The sequence below is a fragment of the Bactrocera dorsalis genome, chromosome 4, assembly GCF_023373825.1.
Source record: "Bactrocera dorsalis isolate Fly_Bdor chromosome 4, ASM2337382v1, whole genome shotgun sequence".
Lineage (NCBI taxonomy): Eukaryota > Metazoa > Arthropoda > Insecta > Diptera > Tephritidae > Bactrocera > Bactrocera dorsalis.
The window spans coordinates 55,927,580-55,955,043 of NC_064306.1; the positions used below are offsets into that span (position 1 = coordinate 55,927,580).

Consider the following 27,464-nt stretch of genomic DNA (forward strand, 5'->3'; position numbering starts at 1 on the left):
GCGAGCGAATAATTGTTGTGCTACACGAACTGATACAGCATCGTCTTCGTAAACTTCACAAATTTCATTGGTGGCTTGCGTGGTATTCTACCCTTTTTTATACAAAAATTTCAAAATATAGCGAATTTCTTCATAATTTTCACAAATTTTTGAACAGCTGAAACCTTCATCAACTTTCCCGAATTTAATTTTTGATTTGGTTGAAGGAAGCATAAAATCTCACCTTTCTAACACTATATGAGCATATGACTTTATCCAGCTCGAAGCGATTACTTAGTGTTTTTTAGTTGTAGTCTTCAGAGGGAGTCGTCTAACATTTCAAAAGCTATACCAGATTGAAAGAGTTGGCCGTAGGCTTTGGGCACCTTTTAATTCGATGTGTTATTAGCTCGCTTGATTTCATCATTATTTGGAGTTTGACGAATCGAACAAACAACTGGTATAAATTGAGTACCTGATTGGTATAAAAGCGTGGCGATGCAACAGAAGTTTATACTTCTTAATGAGTTATCTTATTTGTCTTTTTTTTGCTGCGCCTTCACATATAAATTTTTTCTAAGTAAGCAAAACTAAAAGTAGCGAGTAGAACTGTGGCGAATCGAAGACGACTTTTATCACAGAAAGATATGACCAAAGCTGTGATAATTTTGGTAGTTGAACAATATGTGTTTTTAGCGCTTTATGAGTTTTACTAAATTAAAATTAAATTTTTATTAAATTAAAATTGATTTTTTATTAAAATACAATTTTTACTAAATTAAAATTAATTATTTTTAATAATATCTTTAAACATTATGTAGCTTGCCTATCAATCGAGAATTCGCTCTCATGTTCGAATTTCTGTTTTCGTTTTTTTTTCTTTGCTTCAAAGCATACATTTTATCACTACACTTGTTGAACAGCTAAGCTGTTAGCACAAGTAATTTAAACATTATATATTTTTATATTTTTTTGTTTTTGTAATATAGGAATAAAATGTTTAAGAAACCGATAATTGGAGCATGCATTCGTTGGTTGCTCGTTGGGGGACGTTGGGAAGGCCTTGCCGCTGTTGTACACACTTATAGCGCCTATATACTCGTACACTATATAGTTAAATCACTAGCTTATGCTATATACAAGCACAAATAATTATATACCTAAATATACATACATATATTTATACATATGTATATGCAATAGTTTGTAGTTGCTTCTTATTCGAATAAAAATGTCTGCCTGCCGCCAAACGCAGACTCACACATGCAAATGTAATAAAAAAATCAATTCCGCTTGGCTGCTTTGCAGCGCATATGACACATACACGTGCACATAAACACACACACACATATATATATAGCATACATGCAAATGCGGAAATGTATGCGTGCATGTAAATTTCGCAGCATATGCCAGCCCCAATCCACCTGTACATGACTAAGCTTGACATCAAAAGCATTTCAAGCGCACACACGTGTCCACATGCATGTATGTAAGCGTATATATATATGTGTGTGTATGTATGTGTGCAGATTCCTTCAATCAATTTGTTGCGATAATAACGACCTCGGGTTTATTGCAGCTGCAGCAGTAGCTCAAGACCATCACTCGCAACACTACCAACAACAGCGCCACCACCACCTGTGGCATGCCACAGCCATAAATGTGCCTGCATGCTGTTACAGCCGCACGTTTTTCGGTTTACCTTCGCCTGCCTGCTGCCGTGTATCAACTCACCATTGCTGGCTTATAACATTTCCACATTGGAAGTACCGTTGCAGTTGGTTGTGCGCGTCGTCTTGGTGATCTGCTGGTTGTTGATTATCGGCGGCGGTGTGCCACACCAAACCACCTGTGCATGCAAATCCGTTAGTTGTCGATGCAAAAGCAAGGCATGTAAGAGAGGGAAGAGTTAAAGAGAGAGAGAAAGAGAGAATAAAAAAGCCGTTATATTAGATGTGAAATTTGCATCAAATTGCATTTCCCTGTTCGTCATTTCTTTTTATTAGTTTTTTTCACGTTTTTTATGTTTTTGTTTTTTTTTGCCCTCGTTACTGGCACTCACTCACCTTCCGGAATGCTTTGCGAAAATTGTCCGACAGGAAAGCATAGAGTATTGGATTAATGCAGGAGTTCGTGTACGCCAGTACGTGTGAGATGATTTGAATAATAACCGTTAGATGCGTGGATGCATACATATCCAATGCCTTCAGAACGAGTATAACCTGCAAATAAAGGAATATAGCAAGGATAATATACATACGTATTAATGGGTGTGCGTGTAGTTGGTGGAGAGCATCTTTTGAAATTGTGGTAAACATAAAACGGAAATATGAGGCCACATGTCAGTTGTGTCAGTTTCAGTGTGGCATACAGATTCGATTAGCTTTTGAGCAGGTAATTCATGTGTCCTGCAAGAGCTACCTTTGCATATCAAGTCAAGATGATCGAGATTACGCTTCTACAATAATCACAAATGGCGTAAGAGGCACATTGTAATGGGAATATCATAGATTTGCATATTTGCTGATTTTAATTTCCTTGGTAAATCCGTTATAATACTCTAACTTGCTAAACATAATCTCATTCCGTTTGGAACATCTTACAACACTCGAGTGCTGAGGAGAATTATTTTCGCGAATTCTTTTGGTTTGATGATTGAGACATCTAATGAAACTTGGTACATCTGGTGAGGTTTATCTTCCATAAGAGGGTCTATATATTCACCTAGCTTCCACATCATCAACAAACAGGTTTTTGTCCTTCGATTCACTATATAACCTAAACATCGGTTATCCTTTAAACTAATATGAAAAATGAATTTTCTAGAGGTTTGTAAAGTAAGGCCCCTTAGTGAAATTTTACCTCGACTAAAATTTTTGCCCTCCGAGTAATTTTTTAAGTTTGTCGCGTGGAAAGAAATGTGGAGAATATGGTAGATACGGTTCGTAATGACCATGGTGATGGCGGAGCTGTGATTCGGTTCGTCTTCATACTGGAAGAGCACTTTTTTCTTCGTTGTTTTTCCTGCAATTCGACGTCGATCTGGCCCAATAATGACCAATCTGATCCAATAACTCGGCATAGTATTGTTCTGTATTAGTTTGGTCCTTCTCTATGTAAAGGGTGATTTTTTAAGAGCTTGATAACTTTTTAAAAAAAAAAAACGCATAAAATTTGCAAAATCTCATCGGTTCTTTATTTGAAACGTTAGATTGGTTCATGACATTTACTTTTTGAAGATAATTCATTTAAATGGTTGACCGCGCTGCGTCTTAGGTGTCCATCGCGAAAGTCCAATTTTGGGCAACTTTTTCGAGCATTTCGGCCGGAATAGCCCCGAATTTCTTCGGAAATGTTGTCTTCCAAAGCTGGAATAGTTGCTGGCTTATTTCTGTAGACTTTAGACTTGACGTAGCCCCACAAAAATAGTCTAAATCGGCGTTAAATCGCATGATCTTGGTGGCCAACTTACGGGTCCATTTCTTGAGATGAATTGTTCGGGGTTCCCGAAGTTTTCCCTCAAAATGGCCATAGAATCGCGAGCTGTGTGGCATGTAGCGCCATCTTGTTGAAACCACATGTAAACCAAGTTCAGTTCTTCCATTTTTGGCAACAAAAAGTTTGTTAGCATCGAACGATAGCGATCGCCATTCACCGTAACGTTGGCGTCCAACAGCATCTTTGAAAAAATACGGTCCATGATTCCACCAGCGTACAAACCACACCAAACAGTGCATTTTCGGACGTCTTTTGCATGGCAGCTTTCTTGGAACGGCTTCTGGTTGCTCTTCACCCCAAATGCGGCAATTTTGCTTATTTACGTAGCCATTCAACCAGAAATGAGCCTCATCGCTGAAACAAAAATTTGTCGATAAAAAAGAAAAGAACCGAACACTGATTTGGTAATAAAATTCAATGATTTGCAAGCGTTGCTCGTTAGTAAGTCTATTCATGATGAAATGTCAAAGCATACTGAGCATCTTATCTCTTTGACACCATGTCTGAAATCCACGACTGATCTGTCAAATACTAATGCTGAAAAATCCTAACTCATATACCAAAAAAAAAAATCACCCGTTAGTAGATCTTAAACACACCTTGTAAATACCAGAAAATGGTGGCCATCGCCTTTCTGCTCGATAGAAATCACAGTTCGAAGCTGAATGAATGAATCCACTGTTCAATGGATTGCTGTGAAGTCGTTTCACGGTCCCAATGTATCTTGTAGAAGATCTTCTACTTTCTTCGGTTACTCTACCTCAGCTATCTAGCGCACCTTCACTCGGTCCGCCGATATGAGATCGTGCACATTGGTCACGTGTGATCGTTTTTGTGGGTTACCACTTTTTGACTGTCGTCATAGAAGTAGAATAGACAGCGTTTACATCATCTAAGCCCTCTATGATTACACTGTGCGCTTTAACGGTTGATCTAAGTAAAGGCTCCAAGAAGATGCGACGATTTTGAGTCAAAGAAAATTCAACTCAACGGATGGACTATCGGAGACGTAGCCGCGGCCAACATTTGAAAAGTATAATCTTCAAAAAAATGCCAGAGAATGTTCATTCGGATGAACATTCCCCTATAAATTTGAACTTTCTGTGTTTTTCTTTAACAAAGTAGGGAAGTAAGGAACCTCGAAATGGATCACCCTTTACTTTTTTTTTAATATTAATTGAGTTATCGATATACCGATATAGCTGTTTTAAAACAAAACTAAAATTTTGGTTGATGGTCTACAGGAGATTGTGCATCGGGTGCAGAGACTCTTCGGATCGCTTTTGTAACATAACTTGTTGCAATTGAAAAAGATGAATTTGGTCTAGCCTTTTGCAGCCACCATATACCATGTATAAAATTCCCACAAAATGCACAGTTCGCCTAAAAGTTGGCCTTGCGTAGTGGAAGCCCATTTTTCGACATTCTATCAAACGCCCTTCTCGGATATTGCTTTCATATTTTCGTATTGCCATTCAAAATATTTATTAGCTTCTATGTTCCATTGCCCATTTTTTTAAGTCGATTAGCCAAGAACATCCAAAAACTTTTCCAATTTAAAAGCTTATTCAGCTTACATAGACGAGCGCTCGAGCGTTAAGGCAGCTGTCTGCTGTCAGCAGCCGACAAAAATCTGTAAACTGAGCTGTGGCTGTTGACTGGCTGCTTTGCTTTGCCTTCGTCTGCTCGCTTGTCAGAGGAGTCACTGAGGCGTTGAGTTCATTTTACTTGCGGCATGCGCTCCCAATGCAAGCAGCTGTAGCCTGTCAGCTCATTTTCTCACTTGCACTTTCACAGCTCTGATTTTGCTGACGCCATTTGCAGTGAAATTTTACTTAACGCCTTGGGTTATGCAATATTTTTTCAAAAAATTTCTGCATTTTCAGTGTATCCTTCTTCCTTGAAATTTTTTTACATGTATACATGGGTTGCACATGCTTGATGCTTTGAGTGACAATTAAATTATTTTATTATGTATGTTTTTAGAGATTTTCAAAAAGATTGTGGGTATGATGTTGGGAATAGTTATCAGAACCACATAGCATATATGCCTTTTTAGCAAAACCGTTTGGTTATAAATTTGAAATTCAAAATTTTAGACTAAAAGCTTTTACTTGCTATTAAAAATGAATCTCATGTCTATCCCTATATATGTGTATATATGTGTGTGAATGTTCATTGAAGTGGCGAGGAATTGAAATAGTGCAATTAGTTGACAACAAGAAATTTCATTGTAGTCGTATACTTATATTTCTATTCAAGTCTGTGTTAAGTGCTTTTGTTTTTGCGCATTCATTCAGGATTTTTCTTATTCAGAAGGAAAATTGTAGGCATTTTATATCAAACTGAATAATTGAAGGTCATTAATATATCATATACATAGTATCTATTAGCTTGTTTCTATAAAACCCATTTTATGCATGTCATTAAAGGACAGAGGAGGAAAATATTACTTACAAAGCCACTAGTTTAGTGTATGTATGTCTGGTCTAATATTAAATCCATTATTTACTTGCAACATAGCTCGATTTACAGCATAATTTAACCACAAACAAAAATAATTAAGATGACTGATAGCACGTTTTTCCTCTTTGTCAAATCTTCGCCGTATTTGTTCTTGTATAGATAAGCCTTTTTTCAATGGAACAACACCTCTCTTCAGTCAATCTAAGATACACCATATATAGTAGATGTTAGGTCAGCTGTACAAGAAGTTGTATGGATCAGTAGCTGTAGCTGTAGTTACAATCTGAATTGGAAAGCATTGATTGGATGATATGCACATAGATCGCTGAACTATGTCAATGCCGTGGTACATCTCGTACAGCTCATCGTTCCGTCGACTGCAGTATTCGCCCAAAGCACCGTAAATCTCGGATGGCAATCCATCGGACCCCGCCGCTTTGTTTTTCTTCAGACGGGTAATTGCTATTCGAACTTCTTCATGATCAGGCTATGGAACTTCTGCCCCATCGTCAGCGATTGGGGAATCGGCTTCGTCTTCTCCTGGCGTTATGCTTTTACTGGTATATACAAAGTGCCGACTCCCTGCTTTGAGAAGCAGCCCCAAAAATGCACCTTTATTCCATGTTTTACGATCCGCTGAACAAGCCTATTGGTGGAAGCTGACCAGCCTCGCGTGAGGACAGAACGTGCCCATATAACCCCAAATGCGGCAATTTTGCTTATTTACGTAGCCATTCAACCAGAAATGAGAAATGATATGTAGACCATAAATCGGACGTAAAGCGCGAAACACATTTCGAACCGAACACTGATTTTGGTAATAAAATTCAATGATTTGCAAGCGTTGCTCGTTAGTAAGTCTATTCATGATGAAATGTCAAAGCATACTGAGCATCTTTCTCTTTGACACCATGTCTGAAATCCCACGTGATCTGTCAAATACTAATGCATGAAAATCCTAACCTCAAAAAAATCACCCGTTAGAACATTCATCAGTAAAAATGACATTTTCAAAATCTTTATCAATATTCTCATGCGCCCAAGCGAGTCGCCTTGTCACAAGTTTTTCAGTCAACAGAGGCTTCTTCATTGTGTTTCGCCATTTCAGATCATGAGTATGAAGAAGGGTTCGGTTAGTTTAGTGGGATATATCTAAACCTTTTGCCATTAATTTTGCTTGTCCTTGCCGCAGTATTAAAGCAGGATTCCGCGAAAACAGATTCACTATCCTTTTTTCATCTTTTTTGTTTACTTTTTTTATCGAACCACGTTCTGGTAAATCATCGACAGTTTTAGCCACTTTATTTCGCTGTATCCACTTCTGTACAAATGAATCCGACTTTCTCATATATTTAGCAGCCGCTGATTGCGACATTTTGGGACCTTTCGGGTGGATGCAAAGGAACACAGCCTCGTAGCGCGACGCGTACCTAGCACTCATGGTGTTTAACGTGATTATTTTTCAAAAGATCAACGACAACTGAACCGTTGTTAACAATGCATCAAGGATCTATCGGCTCGCGAAGGAATTAGAGCGAAATCTTTCATTAACTGTCGATAAAGTCGACCACGCTCTTACTTGACAGACTGTAGCTGAAAGATTACAGCGGCATGTTTGAAAATAACAACTTAATTCCATATAAAACTTACTTCTTAGGCTTACGGCTATTTTTCGTTCGAAATAGTCATAAAATCCATTAAAATGTTTACAATAAAAGTATCGGTTCGCTAGTTGATACCATTCTGTCGTGTCAATATTCGAAACAAATACTGTTTTGCAGTTATTTTCTCATATATTTTTTCGTTATATTCGTGGAACTTCATTTGACAATACAATTCTTATGACTAATTTTCCATATAATAAGTATTTCCTTTGTATGCAAAGTCAAATGCATTCGCCCGACTGATACTCTTCGCACCAGCAATGTCAATAGTAGCAAATTGCAAATGAAATTACATAGAATTGAAGCACAAATTTGATGCCATTTATTATGCATTGCCTTGCTGCCTACACAATTGCCGTGACCGCAGCCCGCGCCCTTGCCCGAAACTCAACTGCAACACCAACACTTGCATTCGCATGGACATATCGAGTGTAGGTGTTAATTTATTGAACTCACCTACACAAGTGCGCACAGAGATGCTAATGGATAGGTACTTAAGCTACATATAGCATTTGGTCCAACACCGGGACACGCTTGCACTTGCATAGATAGCTCTCATTTGTTTTGCCATGGCACACAGCACAGCTGCTTGCTAAGCTCACTTGTCGAACATATGAGTGTCCATTAAAACAAATTAGTGACGGCGACAGAAGAAATGCACCATATTGCATACACCTACTTTTTGCATACTGTTCTATTTGCTATTTCCAGCAAATTAATTGCTTAGTGCAAAGTGACTGCGTGACAAAATGCGTTGAAAGACTTTGTGCTTTTTTTGTAATGTGCATGCACATTAGGGTGGTTATGAGCAAATGTTGAATACTTGTTTCTTGTGATATCATAACAAAAATCTGTTTTAAATTTGATTTGAAATATATCTACGGCAATTGCACTGCAGTCAAAGCTCATACTAGGGTGGTTGGTTACACCAATATATTACTTAGAAATAAGTACATTTGCCACAACTAAAGAAAGAACGCTTAATTCGGTTGCACCGTAGCTATAACACCCTTAACAAATAAAAACTTTTTATTTCAATAATTTAATTTTGATCAGTCAGTTTGATTGACAGCTCTACTACTGTGGGCAAAAAATAGTAAGACTTCTTAATTTAAACTTCGCGCGAAAACACATTCGTAGAAATATTTTTTCTTACTAGGTTGGTATGACTGTCAGTGATATCTGTGCTAAATGTCACATCAGATAATCATACGCTTGCCTTTCTGAAGTACATAAAGTGCATTCAGCGATAATTACGCCGAATTATTAAACAAAAATTATTCACTAAATTTTGTGTGCGGAATTGAGATTCTGGTGTCGAAACGTTCAGAATGTTGGAAAAGGTTTTTCGTGATAATTATTTATCGCAAGCAAGTTTGATTGGTACAAATTATGCAAAGAATGTCGAGAACGCGGTGACGATGAACCAAATCCAATGCGGCTATTAACATCAACTGATGATCAATGGCTTCCGAGAACCAAGATGTCATGAAACGTAATATTATCAAACCCTCAAATAAACAGCCATGACATCGCCAACGAACTTAACATTCTTCATCAAACAGTTTTGAACCATTTAAAAACGGCTACCTACAAAAAAGAAGCTTGATGTTGGGGTACCACATGAATTGTCTGTGAAAAATTTAATGGTCCAAATTAGCATCTGCGATTCTTTGCTGAAACGAAATGAAATCGAACCATGAATGGTAAGAGAAGACGAAAAGTGGATCAAATACGGCAATAATGTGCGAAAAAGATCATGGTCCAAGCGTGTTGAAGCTCAACAAATGATCGCAAAGCCAGGATTAACGCCTCGAAAGGTTATGCTGAGTGTTTGGGGTTTGGGAGTGGAAAGGAATCATCCACTATGAGCTGCTCCAGCCTGGTCGAACAATTGATTCTCCATTTTACTGTCAACAGCTAATGAGATTGAAGCAAACATTTGAAAAAGTGGCCAGAACTGATCAACAGAAAGGGTTTTGTCTTCCATCAGGACAACGCTAGACCACACACATCGTAGATGACTCGGTAAAAACTGGGAGAGCTTAGCTGGGAAGTTTTGATAGCTCTGACCTTGCACCATCGGACTACCATTTGTTTCGGTCAATATGGAACTCCCTTAATGGAGTAAATTTGGCTTCAAAAGGAGCCTGTGAAAATTACTTGTCTCCGTTTTCGCAGAAATAAAAAAAAAGTTGAAGTTTGATTAGAAATATGAAAATACTTTTTCGACTACCAAATATTTGCGGATTATATCGTTAGATAATAAGCCATGCTGAGTTCTCTATAGAAATCTTGTCAAATAATAAAGTTTTTCATACAAGAACTTCGTTTTGATCGTTCACCTTGTATGGTAATTATATCCAATAGTGGTTCTATATGGGCGGTACCGACAATGAGTAGCTTCTTTAAGAGAAAAGGACGTGTGCAAAATTTCAGATTGATATCCCTAAAATTAAGGAACTATTTTATGACTAGACGGACTTGGCTAAAGTCACGGTGATTACCTTTACGAGGTATGACAATTAAGGAATGAGACTGATTCCATAAAAACCGTATATTTGAAAATTATTCTACAACTCTGCCATCCTCTTCGAAGTAGTCCCTTTGGGCAGCTGTACAGCGATTCCAGCGCGTTTTCCATGCTTCGTAACATTTCTGGAACGCTGCGACTGGGATGTCCGCGAGTACCCTCGTCACGGCCGCCTGGATGTCCGTAATCGACTGAAAATGGGTTCCTTTGTTTTTGGAAACAAAAAAGTCACAAGGTGACATGTCGGGCGAATAAGGCGGCTGTTGCAACACGGCGATCCCTTTTGAGGCTAATACCTTTGGGAGGTGAAAACTTTGTGGCAAACTTAAAATACTTTATTCAGGACATAGCAATATTTTTTCGCAGTTCCAATTCACAACCGATACTTTTCCTCATATATTTAAGCATCACCCTAAAATACACACTCTTATGTATGTATACACAAATTGCAATCAATATGCCATCATGTGCATGCGGAATCAGACAATTGCAAAAACATTTCAGGCAAATTGCAACAGCTGACATTGGTCACGACTTGCTAAATGCAAAGAAAAGCTGAGAAAAGCAATGTGAAGTAAGGCAATAAAAGAAAATAGTTGTAGCGGCAAATGGAGCTTGGTTGAGTATGGCATACGGCAAATCAATCTAATTGAAGGTGAAATTGCCATTTTTGTAAGCTCGAACGTATGCCAATGCACAGTTATGCAAGCGAATAAGCATATTCGCCGGCTGATGAGTGAGTAGTCGGTGTAGAATGCAATTGTGCACCTTCAATTTCGCACGAACTCACCAATACAAATAAAGAGCATGAATGCTGCGCCCCGTGCTTTCGACCTTTACGCGAATTTGTAACCATAGTATGCGCTCAATACTTTCCTTTCTCTCCTTTAATTTTACTGCGTCTACCTTTGACTGGCTACTACATAGTGGTTCACAGTTTCGCGTTTTCTTTGATGGATTCGTATTAAATCGAAATTATCGTTTAAAGCTTGTCGTTTTGTTTTTCTACTCTTCTCTCATTCTTTCTATGAAAGCATTCTTAGTTATCAAAAGCAATTCCTTGAACGTTGGACTGAAGTCGACCGGCATTATACACAATAGGCAACTGATAAGTATTTTTTTTTGCTGAGGCAATAAGATCTTAGCTTCAAAGCTACTATCTCCGAGCTTTTCGGAGAAAAAGTATTTATGCATAAACTTTGTGACAAAAAAGATCACGGAATTTGTAAATAAACCGAAAAATCATCAAAATTTATTTTGTCGTTTTAAAGTAATTTGCACCAGTTGTAATACATTTATGCCTCGAAACACTTCTCATGGACTCTTTTTGCGACGACCTTCAGCTCCTTCAGCGAATTTTGTTTTATCTCTTCAATCGACTGAAACGGGGTTCCATTCCGATGATTGTTGACTTGTTTGCATATACAAGTAGAACTCATAAACCTACGTCTCATCGGCAGTTATAATGCTCACCATGAATGTGGGATCGGAATTCGCACGATCAGGCATATTCAAAGAGACCTGTTTACAATACTTCGTTTGAGAAAAAAATCCACTTTATCGGGACGAGACGAACTAGAACTCGTTTCATATCCAAAATATCCACCGCGAGAGATGTTGAACACTCTTGCCATCTCTCTAGCACTTCCCGACGATTTTTAAGGAACAAATCCTTCACTTTCTAATATTTTTATCAGGTGCAAAGGTCGGAGGGCGTCCAGAGCGTGATATGTTTTTCGCGATCTCTCGACCGTTTTTGAAGGTTTTCTACTACTTGTGGTTTTGATAATTTTCTCTACCTTCGAAGCAATATTTTTGTATGACTGATCTGTGATCGCGCGATTTCCTTTCTCACCTCATCAAACCTGATGGAACGAGCTACCTGGGTGCAACCAGGAAAACGTCCTACTCCTCACGGACCTAGCAACTGAACTCCATCTGGTATCACAACGGACCTAAACTAGTCTACGCCTGGCTTATTGTCCTACTTTATCTAATCTGTCAAGTAGCTCAGTAAATCCCATCCCAGCTGCCCAATATCTTTTGAGTTGGAGTATTGGGAGCCGAGGAAGACATCCCGTCTCAGCTCGCTAAAGGCTGGTCATTTGCAAAATCTCACCATCCTCCCGAATTTTCTGCATTCCATCAAGCCCACTTTTCCGATGTACCCATAGGTGAAATCTTAAGGTTGGGTGCACTATGATGACCCTTACGCTGTACCTAAGCTCCCATTTTCCTAGCAGTATTAGCTTTTAGGTCTGCCTGCTATCCAAAGAAACTCCAAAATAACTTTGTGGTATGCCCTGTGTTACTAGTTGTCACCGAGCAAGCCATATCGTTTGTCTTCTCCTTTTCTTCTCTTAAGACATAGTCTTATAATTACTGGCTCAAAACGTCAACGAAAAATGGTTTGAGGAGACACCAGTTTTAGGTATAAGGAGCTTAACCCTTTCAGCCCCGAAGTTGCTTATAAGCAACTTCTATATATGTTTGACATCGTTTAAAAAGTCCTTTGGGGCTGAAAGGGTTAAATCGTCTGGTATAACTATGAAGAAGAATACATGATGTATCTTACGAAATTAGTTGATGAAGCAAATAGATACTTTTTGAGATTATTTTCATATGAAGTTATCAGGCTTATGCGTCATGAATATTCAATTTCCAACCGGTGAATATTAATATTTTTTCCAATGCGATTCTATAGAATGAATTACATTTACATTTGTGGCTACATCAACATTTTAAAGTCCGTTTTATCAACAACCGCTTTCCGCCGAATGTTCAATATATTTTTCATTGAACCTCTCATGGTCAATTTACGCCCAAATGTATTAATTGAAATGTATGTGAATATTTGAATGAGTTCGTAGAACAATTGCGCATTAATTTGCAACTTTATAAAATGGTGGTTATGCTTCTGCATGAGCAGAATGGAAAACTATAAAGCCATACATTTGAAAATACATGCATATAATCTATTTACCCGAAAGCTTTATTAGCTACTGATATGAGCAATATCAGCATAAACGGTTTAAGGCGCGAAATAAATTAAATCAACAAAATAAATAAAATAAATTGATCGCAAATGAACACACAAAAAGTAACACAACATAGAATAAATATTATTTACATGTATTAGATTCGTGAGGACGAAATCAGTTAGCGTAACAAAATGTAAATAAATTCAAATAAATATTGCTTCGTAATTGACGAGAAATATTTATGCCTACTTTAAGCCAATTACACAGTTTGCTAAAGTTTAAATTTTAATTTGATATTAAAAAAAAAGAAAAAAATACCAACTTGATTAAATTTAAATTGTGTTTGTGGAAATGAAATGAAAATGAAAAAAGTTGTGTGATAAAATCATTATTTTTTTGAATAAAGAGAATTGCGAAATGGTATATCTGGGGAGACCAACTTTCAGGTTTTATAACCACTCTGCTTACTTAAAAAGCTGAATAACTCGCTTTTGACTTCGGATCTTTTTTATAGCAAATAAAATTTCCTACAAATTTGTCATATAATTTTTTTCTATAGCTCCTGTCATTTACGAGATATATACAAAAAAATGCGAAATTCTTGGAAAAATCAGGTTTAGAGCCCCGTACTACCTCGCCGGTGTGAGTTACGACTTTGTTGCACTGGGCACTTTTGTAGAGTGAACAATTCTGAGAAATATGCGTCTAAAGTCAAAGCGATGCCATAAAATACCCCTGATCTGTATGAATTTAAAGATAAAAACTCACGATTGTAGTGTATTTTCTATGGAAAATTTTTACAGGCCTTGGTTCAGTTCTTAATGTTAATAATAAGGGCTAGAATTTACAGGGAATTTTTTTAGGGTATTTCCAAGGAAATTTTGTAAAGGGACTGAAAAAAATTAATAATTCAAAAAAAAAAAAAACACCCTAATATACATATGTATGTATATGTATAACGAGTGATCCATTTAGAGGTTCCCTGCTTATCAACATTTCAAATTTTAATGAAATCAAACATCAAATATTCGGAAATCATGGCGCGATTACGGTCATTATTGACGATTACGTTCTCAGCGGCATCATATTAAAGAAATATGCAGTCAAATTAGTTCGAAAACGTCGGATCTTCTTGGAACTTTTCAAGAGCTCATAAAGCCAAGCGATATCGCTTGTCAAAATAAAAAGGATATTGAAAAAAGTAAATTTTTTTGGATCACCCGTTACATATAATAATTTTCGTTTTTCTAGCAAACCTTATGTCCAACATGCTGGTCAGTGTATGATGTATATATCTACGATATACGAACATTTCTCCCCTAAAAGCTACTGTCGGGATCGCCGATATCGGCCGAATCAAGTGCTTGTATGGAAATCTTTCTTATTTGACGAGATATCTTCATAATATTTGGCATGGGTTATTGTCTTCGGCAATGATGCCGATCTCCGAATAAATTGTTCAGATCGGACAACTATAGCATATAGCTGCTATACAAACTGACCAGCCGATGGTACCTTACAAGGGATACTTTATACTTATGAGAAGTTAAAGTTTGTTTTTGTTTTTTGTTACAGTTTTCTCAAAATTAACTCCTTAGAATTTCTCGTAGTCTTGACAATATAAAATTGAATCCCTCGAATTTAATTAAAAGTTAGTATATAGTTTTATTGTTTTCTACTTGTAGAGCGAGAAGCATGTTCTACTATGTATTTAGCCTTATATCCAATTTATATTTTGTGTTTTCTGAATTTCGGTTTATTTTTCTTAAGCTTCACATTGACATTCTTGTGTGCAGTAAATTCTTATTTTGTTTTATGAAAATTCGTATGTGTGTCAGAGAAAATATTTTATATTTGCTAATTCTATAAAATTCAAATTGCTTAAAAGCCTTTCAATCGAGGTCACATGAACTCAAGCTAAGGAATTTCTTTCCAGTTTTTCGGTGAAATTCGAATTTCAGAAGATATTTATTTATATGAAACAAAAGTAACTAAATGCTTTAATTCAGTTAATCCAAGATTATTTTCACTTGCAGAGAGATACAGACAAACAATATACAAGTATAAAGTACATAAAAATCTATTTTCACTTACATATGCACACCTAAATTTAATAACTGCTTGAAGTCAGCACTGTTGAGCTTTTGGCCTGCATACCTATGTTTATATACATATATGTACATATGTATGTATTTACTTAAGAACAGTATTTATGCTTTGCCAGTAGCATGACCAGACCAGCCGAAAAATATATTTGTAAGTGCTACAATATATGCACTCATATTACACTTCTTGTTTGTTTGCAAAATATATTTTCATTGTACTCGTACTGTATGCATAAATATTTGCAAACATATGTCCCAATGTGACATTTTTATTACGCAAACTCTATAAATGCACCCTGTGGAAAATTGTTATGTTGTTAGAAAATTCAACATTATTTAACTTTAAGAGACATTTTCAGCTAAATTTTTCTCCTTCTCATTTGCCTCTACTTCAAGATAGTGAAAAATTTATAGTTTTTCAAATATTTTCATGGAACTACATATGTGAAAAGCTTCGATCGAGGCTACGTAGAAGAGCTAAAGGTGTCTTATACGACAAAATACAATTCAATATATTCATGGCTCCCATTCAGCTCGAGCTTTTTTAAGGAGCAATTGACAAAGCTTCATAGCTCAAGCGACACAATATTTTCAACTAATTTCATTTCTTGTCGGTCAAGCTTCTGGATTCCCAGTAAAAATTTCTTCCACCATTGTGCATAAAATGAAATCCTTTTTTTATTGTAGAGACCCTTTGGCTCTCAGCTGTGCGCAACTTTCTTCCTTTGTCGCTTTCAGAGAACATTTTCGTGATTTTTCACTGTTTTAATTAAAGACAAATGTAATATAAGGTTGACTTTGAGTTCTGGCAAAAGCCAATTGTATATTTGTACAGAAATATGTATACAAAAAGACCAATGCCATATGACCATTGACGACAAAAATGTGAAAGCATTACAAAGTTCCCACATACACACACCACAAACACATGTAAAAAGTTTTCGTATTGTTATGTTGACTTTAATATCACTCATACGCCATGTCGAACGGCTAGCCACATGCGCTACGCATGTGATTTATTGAGTGATTTCATTCAATTTCATACTTTATAGCCTCACTCTAAGTGAAACGTTAGCTCGCAGTAAAGAGGGAAAGTCAAACGAAACTTCAGAAAATATTCATATTTATTATGAGCAGTTGTCGAGAGTTCTGCTGTGTGTATTTACATAAGGGTCCAAGTAGATGTAATTGTGTGTTCTTGGAAGTCATTTGATTTATATGCGTATAAAAATAGCATGTGTGTACTTGGGTGTATACTATATGTATTTGAGAAGTGCGTATGGCATAAAAGTTTATAATTTGAGTATTGGAATAAATATTAAATAACGGGTTTAATGCAGGATATCAAGTTATATCCTGTACAGAGTTTTATAACATAATGTTGGCATAAAATTGTATCCCTGTTTCCGTAGGTATTTTCAAATTTAAAGAAGTGCAGTTTGCTCTGTTGAGGATAGCAATATAGACATATAGCTCTAATCTAGATTAGGTGGACACCGCTAACTTTATTAAAACGACATTAGACTCAATGGAAAACTATAAACTATATAACTGAGACGTATCTGCTATTTGAAGTAATTAAAATTGCAAAACAGTATCTTGCGAGGTCTGAACAATTCTAGGAGAATAGGATACTCGTATAAGCATCCCACAACTGTTTATTTGATTGAAGTGGTTTCCAATTGGTCACAGACCAAGCGTAATCAACAACAGAGCTTCAATTTTATTGTTTTTGGTATTATAACCTATTCGTACAGAATAAGCGATCACATTTCGGGCACTTTTTTGTTGGTAAATTGTGATCTAGCTCACGATAAATAAATTTTTTAAGCCAGGAATCAATTTGCAGGAAGATATATACTAATTTCATAGCCATTGCAAGCTGATACCGGATTTGCTGTGGGTAATTTATAGTAGATAATGATCGAATGTGGGACGGCATTTCAAACTCCTTACGTACAGCTGCAACCGAAACCATTGGTTTTCGGAAAGTGCAAAAGAACAGCTGGTACGATGAGGAGTGCCGTGTCGCAGCGGAGAGAAAACAGGCTGCCTACCTCGCAACGTTACGATCGACCACAACACGTGCGGGATGGGATAGATACCGAGAGTTGAAGAGGGAAGAAAGAGGCCGAAATGCGTGAGTATGAATCGCTTGATAAGCTGGCCGACAGGGGTAATGCTCGAAAATTCTACGAAAAAATGCGGCGACTTACAGAAGGTTTCAAGACCGGAGCATACTCCTGTAGAACCCCCAAAGGTGATCTAGCCACCGATGCCCAGAGCATACTTAGATTATGGAGGGAACACTTCTCCAGCCTGCTGAATGGCAGTGAACACATAGCACCAGGAGAAGGCGAACCCGATTCCCCAATCGATGACGATGGAGCAGACGTTCCATTGCCCGACCATGACGAAGTTCGAATAGCAGTTGCCCGCCTGAAGAACAACAAAGCGGCAGGGGCCGACGGATTGCCGGCCGAGCTATTCAAACACGGCGGCGAAGAACTGATAAGGAGCATGCATCAGCTTCTTTGCAAAATATGGTCGGACGAAAGCATGCCCAACGATTGGAATTTAAGTGTGCTATGCCCAATCCATAAAAAAGGAGACCCCACAATCTGCGCCAACTACCGTGGGATTAGCCTCCTCAACATCGCGTACAAGGTTCTATCGAGCGTATTGTGTGAAAGATTAAAGCCCACCGTCAACAAACTGATTGGACCTTATCAGTGTGGCTTCAGACCTGGAAAATCAACAACCGACCAGATATTCACCATGCGCCAAATCTTGGAAAAGACCCGTGAAAGGAGAATCGACACTCACCACCTATTCGTCGATTTCAAAGCTGCTTTCGATAGCACGAAAAGGAGCTGCCTTTATGCCGCAATGTCTGAATTTGGTATCCCCGCAAAACTAATACGGCTGTGTAAACTGACGTTGAGCGGGACCAAAAGCTCCGTCAGGATCGGGAAGGACCTCTCCGAGCCGTTCGATACCAAACGAGGTTTCAGACAAGGCGACTCCCTATCGTGCGACTTTTTCAATCTGCTGCTGGAGAAAATTATTAGAGCTGCAGAACTGAACCGAGCAGGTACAATCTTTTATAAGAGTGTACAGCTACTGGCGTATGCCGATGATATTGATATCATCGGTCTCAACACCCGCGCCGTTAGTTCTGCTTTCTCCAGACTGAACAAGGAAGCAACGCAAATGGGTCTGGCAGTGAACGAGGGCAAGACGAAATATCTCCTGTCATCAAACAAACAGTCGTCGCACTCGCGACTTGGCACTCACGTCACTGTTGACAGTCATAACTTTGAAGTTGTAGATAATTTCGTCTATTTAGGAACCAGCATTAACACCACCAACAATAACAATGTCAGCCTAGAAATCCAACGCAGGATTACTCTTGCCAACAGGTGCTACTTCGGACTGAGTAGGCAATTGAAAAGTAAAGTCCTCTCTCGACGAACAAAAACCAAACTCTATAAGTCGCTCATAATTCCCGTCCTGCTATATGGTGCAGAGGCTTGGACGATGACAACAACCGATGAGTCGACGTTGCGAGTTTTCGAGAGAAAAGTTCTGCGGAAGATTTATGGTCCTTTGCGCGTTGGCCACGGCGAATACCGCATCCGATGGAACGATGTGCTGTACGAGATATACGACGACATCGACATAGTTCAGCGAATTAAAAGACAGCGGCTACGCTGGCTAGGTCATGTTGTCCGGATGGATGAAAACACTCCAGCTCTGAAAGTATTCGACGCAGTACCCGCCGCGGGAAGCAGAGGAAGAGGAAGACCTCCACTCCGGTGGAAGGACCAAGTGGAGAAGGACCTGGCCTCGCTTGGAATATCCAATTGGCGCCACGTAGCGAAGAGAAGAAACGATTGGCGCGCTGTTGTTGACTCGGCTATAATCGCGTAAGCGGTGTCTACGCCAGTAAAGAAGAAGAAGAAGAATGATCGGATTACTAACTGGTCACCGACTGGTGGCAACAAACGTTGACAGAATGGTGCTGACAGATCGAGAACACTGCAGGAAATGTCTGAAGCAAGGCACCAGCGACACAACGGATCATCTCTTGTGCACTTGTCCCGCATTGGCAAGACAACGCTCTAAGCATCTGGGGTCTCCATGGTTGATACACTGCAAAAGGTATCGATAGGGAGGCCGCAGAGTCCGTTAAATTTGCTTCAAGCTCAGGCATCCTAAAGGATGACTTCTACTCATGCACCCAGCAACTGAACTCCACTGGTAATGCAAAGTAGCAAAACTGGTCTCTTGTTGGCCTAACAAAGCAACCTAACCTAACCAAACTTAACCTTAAATTACATAGGCTAATTCGCTTGATTTTTCGTCTTAGTATACGATCACAAATATTTTGACTTCAGTTTAGCGAAATTTGGGAAAGACTGTTCAGATTTTTCCATATCACCTTCCTTCAAAAATGCTAATGGATGTCCTTCGTTTCGACTTCTTCCTTTAGAAAGAAGAAATTCTGAAATTATGCCGGAAGTTAGTATTAGACCCTTTATTCCACAGAAAATGTTTATATTGGAATACAAATAATAGTGCGTCTAAGAGTTTTATCTCCAGAGTCTATAAAAATAACCATGTTATGGATTTATTTGGAACTTACATGTATTGGTAGCCAACATATGGCAAATGCACACACAACCACAACGACCATCCGTGTAACACGTCGCTTGCCCTTCCTGTAAAAGAAAAAAGAAGAAAATATGTCAATAAAGGAATAGGAGAAGAAGTTTTCGAAACTACAAGATCTTGAGTTCAGCCATTGAGTGGTCATATGGAAACCATAAATAACCATTCCAGAGATGACTACTTTAATTTTTGATAAGTGTGAATGTTATGTGCTTATTTGTTGCTGTTCTTTGTGTCTTCAACCTCTGCTAATCGCAGCAAGTTATTGACATTTATTCTCTTAGAACTTAAGATGCAAGTGCAAGTTCTTTCTCCTCGCTGTTTGGCGCAAATTAGAAACTCCAAGTATTCCTAGACCCTTCATCACCTGGTTTTCCAGTGGAGGTCTTCCTCTGATTAGAATACTCTCAAAGCTTGATTGTTTTCAGTTGGCAAAAGTTACTCTGCGTTGGATTTTGAGGCAGGCGTTGTTGTTGCTGTTAACACTGGTTCCAAGATAGACGATATTATCTACGACTTCAAAGTTATGACTGTCAACAGTGACGTGGAAACCACGTCTCGAGCGCGGTGACTGTTTGATAACAGAAGATATTACAACTTGCCCTCGCTCACTACACGACCCGTTATTTATCCAGTCTGGAAAAAGCAGAACTAACGGCGCTGATGTTGAGGCCAATGATATCAATATCACCGGCATACGCCAGCAGCTGTTTACTGTTTACATAGCCGTAATTAGATTTGCGGGGATATAAATTCAGGATATCGCAGTATAAAAGGCAGCTCCTTTTCGTGCTGTCAAAAGCACGAAAAGGTGGTGCGTGCCGATTATTTTTCAGGGGTCTTTTCCAAGATTTGGGGTGGTGAATTTCGTTGGTTATTGATTTTCCTAAAGACACACTGTTAAGGTCCATTCAGTTTGTTAATGGTGGGCTTTAATCTTTCACACAATACGTTCGATAGAACCTTATATGCGATGCGTTAGAAGACTTATCGACTTATATCGATTGGGGGAAATCGGGGTCATCCTCGCGTTATGATATCATTCAGCAGGATGAAAAAGTGTTCCCTCCATCATTTCAGTATCTTTTTGGAGAATTTTCGAGCGTTACCCCTGTCGACAAGCTTGTCAAGCTCTTCAGCTCTTCACGCTTTTCGGCCTCTCTATTTTTTGTCAGCAAATCTGTCTCGCTTCTCTGTCTAACTATCGGTATATATCTTATCTCGTGATCGATTGTGACGTTGCACAGCCTGTTTTCTCTACATTGCGACAGCGCACTCCTCATCGTTAATTTATATTTAATTAATTAGATCTCTACATTCCAATTAACGTGTGACATACTATGTGCCATAAAAAAAACCTGTTATCATCAGCGAGATAGCAGAGGATCTCAACATGAAGCATGTCAACGATAGGTTCATATCAAAAGACTGTGTTCTTGGCGATACACGAACCATATTCGCCAGATGTGGTTTTCTCCTAGGAGACAGAATAAGTAAAAATCGCCACTTTTGCGTCTTACGCAAAGTTATTGACATAAGAGTGTTGCATTAAAGAAAAGGTTTGACTAATCTGGAAAAAAATGTTTATCCGAGTCCAAGTCAAATTTGATCTTAAGTGCTAAAAACGGTCAAATGTTTACAAAACTCTTAAAAAGTCTTACTCAAAACATTTCAGCATTCACCGTTTTCTTCGTTTCTTCCTATATCTTTGGTTTCCTTTCCCTTTCCCTTTACATTTGTTTTTTTTTCACTTTTTCATCGCCTTAACTATTATTCTTTCATCACTGTTTTCCAGCTTCTTGATCAGTAATTTTTTGTGTTTTTTTTTTTAATTTTTCTCGTAATTTGCTTTTGTTTTAACTTGTTCTTTTTATTCACTTTATTTGTTTTTCTTTGATTCACACCGTTTCCAGTTGAAAGCCTTTTTGTTTCGCTAACTCTGTAAGTAAGCTTAATATGGCCAGTCGCATGAAGTTGGACATATCTTTTTGATATTATAATTTTGAAAGCTTTTAGAATTTTACTATTAAAAACTGATCTATATCATTCATCCTTATCATATCATTATAAGTGCGAAATGCAGCACTTAAAAAACTGTGAATATACTTATACAATTAAATATAAAAAGCTGGAAAAGTGGAAGATAGACCAACAAATTTTTCGTTCAGCACAAGCAGCGCCGATAAACTGTAAGGCGAATGATTTCAACAATTCTATAATTAAATTTTCCGTTGCAAGCATGAGCGCGCAACATTTTCGCGGATTTCTTACGCACAAATGTCGTTGGTTTGCTGGGATTTAAGAGAAACGCGTAGTAATTATCTACCGATTAATAATGTTATATTTATGTTTACATGCTGTACGAATATATGTACATCAGTAGTTTAGTAATTTAATTTGATGCGTAGGCACGTTTCACCTGGTTGTCAGTCTATCGCGGACATACCGACGCGAAGGAATAAATGCATGAAAGATGGTTTGATTGAATGAGTTAAGGATTTTCTTGCGTAACTTTTGCTTATAACTTCTCTTCGCAATCCGATTTATGCATGTGTGTGTTCGAATGTGTATGCGTAATTAAAGCCTTCTACTCAAAAGCTCAGCTTTCATTGATTCACTTTTTTGGGCTTAAAACTCTTTTGCTTACCTTGATTCTGCCGATGGCTTACAGCCGGGCGCGCTCTTCCATAGGCGTGCCAGCATGCACATGTACAAGAAGAAGATCAGCGTTAGTGGTGTAACGTATGATGAAGCGGCAAAAGAGACCTGCAAATGGGGAAAATACGTAGCTTCTATGAAAGACATTTGCTGCAGAAACGTTTTTCTTACATAAAATACCATATAAGCAGACATTTCAATTAAATAAAATTGACTAAATTTGTTACATAATTAATTCTATAACCTATATACACAAATCTTAAATTATTACTTATATGCATGGTACATAAATGTTCATGGCATATTCCCGGAAGCTCATTCATTTACTCATTACTTTATGTGTTTGTATTGTAAATTGATAGCCAGACATTTTAGCGCTTGGAAGCTTTGAAGATTACGTGTACACAGACATTTACTTATGTATAAGTTCTAAGTTGTTGTTCTAGTTAATCGCTAGCCACTTTTATTGCCAGTCATTTGCACGCTCATTTATTAGTTAACAGCTAACTGTTGTGTAATTAACGCAGCATTCAAACACGCTGACAAATCTGACGTAATCCAATTTAATTCAATAAAGGCAACACACAAATTGAACAGTGTTAAATTAAGCTGTCATGCTTCGTAGATCAAAGTTCTACGATGCGATTGGCTCTAGTATTTATTATATAGTATATTATAACTGGAATAAATTAATTTTTTATATCACTACAATGATGAAATAAGCATTTTGTCATGGACGAATGATTTTAGGTAGCAAATAATCTGAGAAATAGCAGTTACTTTGTTCCACATATAAAGGATAGGTTGGGTTTGGTTAGTGTGGTAAGTCAATGAGCCACGCATAGACCAGTTTTGGTCCTTTGCGATACCAGAAGAAGCTCAGTTACTAGGTCCACGAGGAGTAATCGTCCTTGGGGATGCCCGCGCTTGACACGAACTTCAAGAGACTCTGCGGCCTCACTATCGATATCTATTCCTGTGTATCATACCATGGGGAACCTAGATGCTTCCATTTTTGCTCCATTTTCGCCATTGTACCTTGCTGTAGACATTTCCGGCAGTCTTCTCCATCTTCAGCCCATCTTATGCCAAACTCTTCACTGTAGTCTATTTTTAAGCCATCAGTATAAATGTTTAGAGTGTTGTGCGCAGCTAACATATCTCTACGTCGTTTGGCGTAAATTTTCTCCTACAGTCAGTAGTCATCCCGCCGTTTGTGCTGCACAGTTTTCAGCGAAGAGGTACTTACGTAAGTAAGTAAAGTGAAAATAAAAAACCATGAGAAAAAGGCCCTAATAAAAACATTTTAGTGAAATGTTTGCTAGGACCTCATCGCTTATTATTCTAATTTGGTTTTGTAAGTCTTCATTTTCCAATCACAATGAAGTACTTATTTCTCTTGAAGAATAAGCTTAATCATAAACCCCAAATTATGTAAAGGGGGTTCAGACTGCTTTTAAGCTCAGCTTTTTCTGGATCAAATACAGTTCTTTTCAAAATTTTACTGAAATGGAAAATATTTTTATCTAAATAGAGAAATAAAAACTTCGTCGCTTTTATTTGCTTCAAGCCGATCAGATATTGAACTAACCCTCATAAGATTAGTGCTAGGTTACTTTTCGGTACTCCAAGATATTTTCAATACATAAATTTACCTGAATTTTTGAAAAGTATTTCCCATGACGTTTTCAACCTCAATTTATTTACAGTTACCATGCCAGTCAACCTGACTATGCGCTTGTTATTTCTCACTGAAAATTTTATTGTTTCACAATAGCTTTGTTCGCTTGCAATTCAGCAAAAATAACGGGGAAACATACAGGTGTTTTTACATGCTGCCTCCTCCTCGCCTGTTTGACAACTCGTAGCCAATATGAATGCAAGTGCCGCTCCATTTGCATTTCCGTTTTACTCGTCTGATGTTGTAAGCGTCAATACGCTTGCACGTTCGCACTTTATGCACGCCTTTATGGGTTTCCTGGAGTTTCGTTTTCCAATTCATTGAATTTGATATTGTCATTTTGTTTTCGAATTCGAAATGCTGACGATTGCTAGCTAGCTTTATTCAACTTATTTTTGACTTTACTCGGAATTTTATGGCTGAATTTATTTGTTTGTCCTTAAAAGGCAGCAAACTTTAATAGTCCGACTTACGAGTTGAACCATAAATATTTTACAGTTATTTGAAATTAATCTTTGTTATTGTTGACTAGGCGGAAGAAAAAGTAGTAAAATTGAGTTCGAATTAGGGTGTGTCATTCTGAGGCAACCTTTTTTTTCAACTGAAAAACAGGCTCAAAACTTTCAAAAATGTGTAAAAAAAAGTCACTCAAAAGATGAGCTCTTAATATTAATATTAAAAGGTGCCTCATTCAAATTTTCTGTTTTCCATATAAATAACATGGAAAAAAAATCATTTTTTTTTTGTTGTGGTTATTGTGCGGAGGTTATTATATGTGCACGCGATGGCTGCCAGTGGGGATGGCAAACTCGATTCCCATTCTACTCGAGAATCGAGTTTTCTCGTAAAATAATCGATTTTTCGAATGTCAAGAATCGATTCTTAATCGACTTCGACTACTGAAGATCGATTACAAAAAATCGATGGCTGAATGGCTTCCTCAGTAACCGAATTATGCTTGAAAACCGTCGAAATTGGTTTCAGGGCCCCGGTGGTGACCATGTAAAAGAAATCGAGTTCCATACATAAAGGCATCTTTCACATGAATAAAGAATTTCATTGATATCCCAAACCGTTTTTGTTTTGCTAAAAAAACACAAACTTTTGTATCACTTTTATTGAAAAACCCGTTACTCAAAAATATAAATATATTATCTGTGAGTTTTTAGGTAGCTAGGTTTTCTTAGTTAGAGGAATTAGCAAGGTGTTGCATGACTAATTCTTTTAATATTTCAAAATTCCTTCTACCATATTACTTTTAAAATTCCTCTCTCATTTTCATTTAAATCGCATGCAATCACCTTTCTATCCGAAAAATTGTGAAATAATTTTTAGTTTCAAAAACTTTTTAAGACTTTTTAAATGATTGGCAGCTTCTGGGGTTAATTGAAACTGAAAGCTCATTAGCGACACATTCGCGGATAAATATCAGTTCAAGTAAATATTCATAGATGTTTGCGAGTTTACCAGTATATGGATTAATGACAGTTATATATAAATGTCAATAATAAGTAAGCAAGTTATGCCAACTTATTTCCTTTGTCAACACTTGCTAATAACTTTCAGAGTTCATAGTATTTTGACTGCCTTTGTATATTCAAATATACAGTTATGTAGTAATGAATATACATATATGATTTGGAAATGGCAACTGCTGCTGCTCGAGTGTAGAATACAAATAAATATTTTCATTGCGAAAAGTTTGAGGATAAACTTTTAGATATTGCAAAGGCTCAGCAAGAAGTTCTTTAATTGAATTATGAGCTAATACATATCCTGTGGAATGGAGTGCCAAAAAAAAATATTTAATAACAAATACATCCATCTTTTTATCCTGAGGTTTAATTTCTCAAATGTAAATTATTTAGTTCTTAAATCATGAACTGTTTTATCAGATAATACAATATTAACCATTGAGGCAAGAGCACACGCGGAAAGTAAAGTGCTTGCACAGTGGTCTTGACAGTATTTTGCTTTTACAATTTTTAAAATTTTTTTTTCGTTAAATATTTTAAATTTCAGGGAGAATTTAACTTGTATCAATAAATGTTGTTTGGGTTATCATTAACCATTATTTTTATTATTTATTAATCTGATTCGGTTGCTTAAATATACTTATGTACATACACCTTTCCACAACAAATTCAAGATATCTTAATTTGACAGATTACTTATTCTTTCTTTGCCTTCAATTAATTGGACTGAAAATTGTCGATTCATCTTTTAATCGTAAATTATATTCCAGCCTTGGATTATTCGTTAGCTCTCTCATGCTAATTTACATGTTGCATGTGCTCAAGATGAGAGAGTTATTGCAATTGTATATAACGTAGACTCTATAAATTTATTTATTCCCAATAGAAAATGAAGACTTTTAGAGGAATAAGATCTAATAAGTTAATTATAAGGAATAAGTTCATCGTGGGTATACATATATCCAGTTTACTTTGTAGAAAAGAATAAAGTTGCATGGGGAACAACCCTAGTTCATAAACAAACTAGCAGCGGAATTAGGTTTTCAAAAAGGCCTTCGAATGCTCACAAATCATGAATGTTTTGTTTGTATATGGCAAAAACTTGTTCTCAATTTTCAAACCTATCTCAATATATTTCATCGTAACGCACTTGTGGAACATACTCAGAATTTCATTTTCTTGTCAGCATAAAGTTTTAAAATATCCGCGACAACTCCCCAAACAAATAAATAACATAAACTTGGCAACAATAAAAAGGAAACAGAATGCAGGTTCAAGTTGAAGGTCGTCAAAACAAAACAAAAAAAAACAATAGAAAGTTGTTATTACATAAAGACAGCGTGAGCTAGGCCAGAAGAAACATAAAACTCTTTCGACGGGTAATTCCTTTGCGTAAGACAACTTAAGTTCAATGATAAAGTTTTTTAAATGGCTGAAATAGTAGTCGTAATCTTAGTAATAATTGGAAAAGGCTCTTAAGTTTCAGTTTCACAGTGACATGGAGCTACATAGTGTCAAAAGTTGTGGTATAACAAAAATTTATAGCTTATGAACCGTGTCACCCTTTTGAAAGCGAGCGATTGCTGAGCGAAAAATGTGATGTTTCGATGAGTTTTTAATAGGTGTTGGGGGAGAAGTGATGTATGTGTGAGTGTACTTAGGAGAGTGTAAAGACAGCACAGCGCCACGTTGCAGTAAGGCGATTAGAACTACATACATAGATGTGACGATTTATTCCTACATACTA

General features: G+C 37.3%; 1 protein-coding gene across 1 annotated transcript in view; it reads right to left on the minus strand.

Annotated features, from left to right (window-relative positions):
* Positions 1-207: 207 nt before the first annotated feature.
* LOC105228858 (allatostatin-A receptor) overlaps positions 208-27,464 on the minus strand; it is a 35,789-nt gene continuing 8,532 nt past the window's right edge. Inside the window, exons 4-7 of the mRNA XM_011208849.3 lie at positions 22,551-22,669; positions 19,878-19,953; positions 2,049-2,204; positions 208-1,831 (exon numbers count right to left, since the gene is read on the minus strand). Of these exons, the coding sequence (XP_011207151.3) occupies positions 1,727-1,831; positions 2,049-2,204; positions 19,878-19,953; positions 22,551-22,669 (456 nt within the window). The 3' untranslated portion in view covers positions 208-1,726. The remainder of the gene's footprint in view (positions 1,832-2,048; positions 2,205-19,877; positions 19,954-22,550; positions 22,670-27,464) is intronic.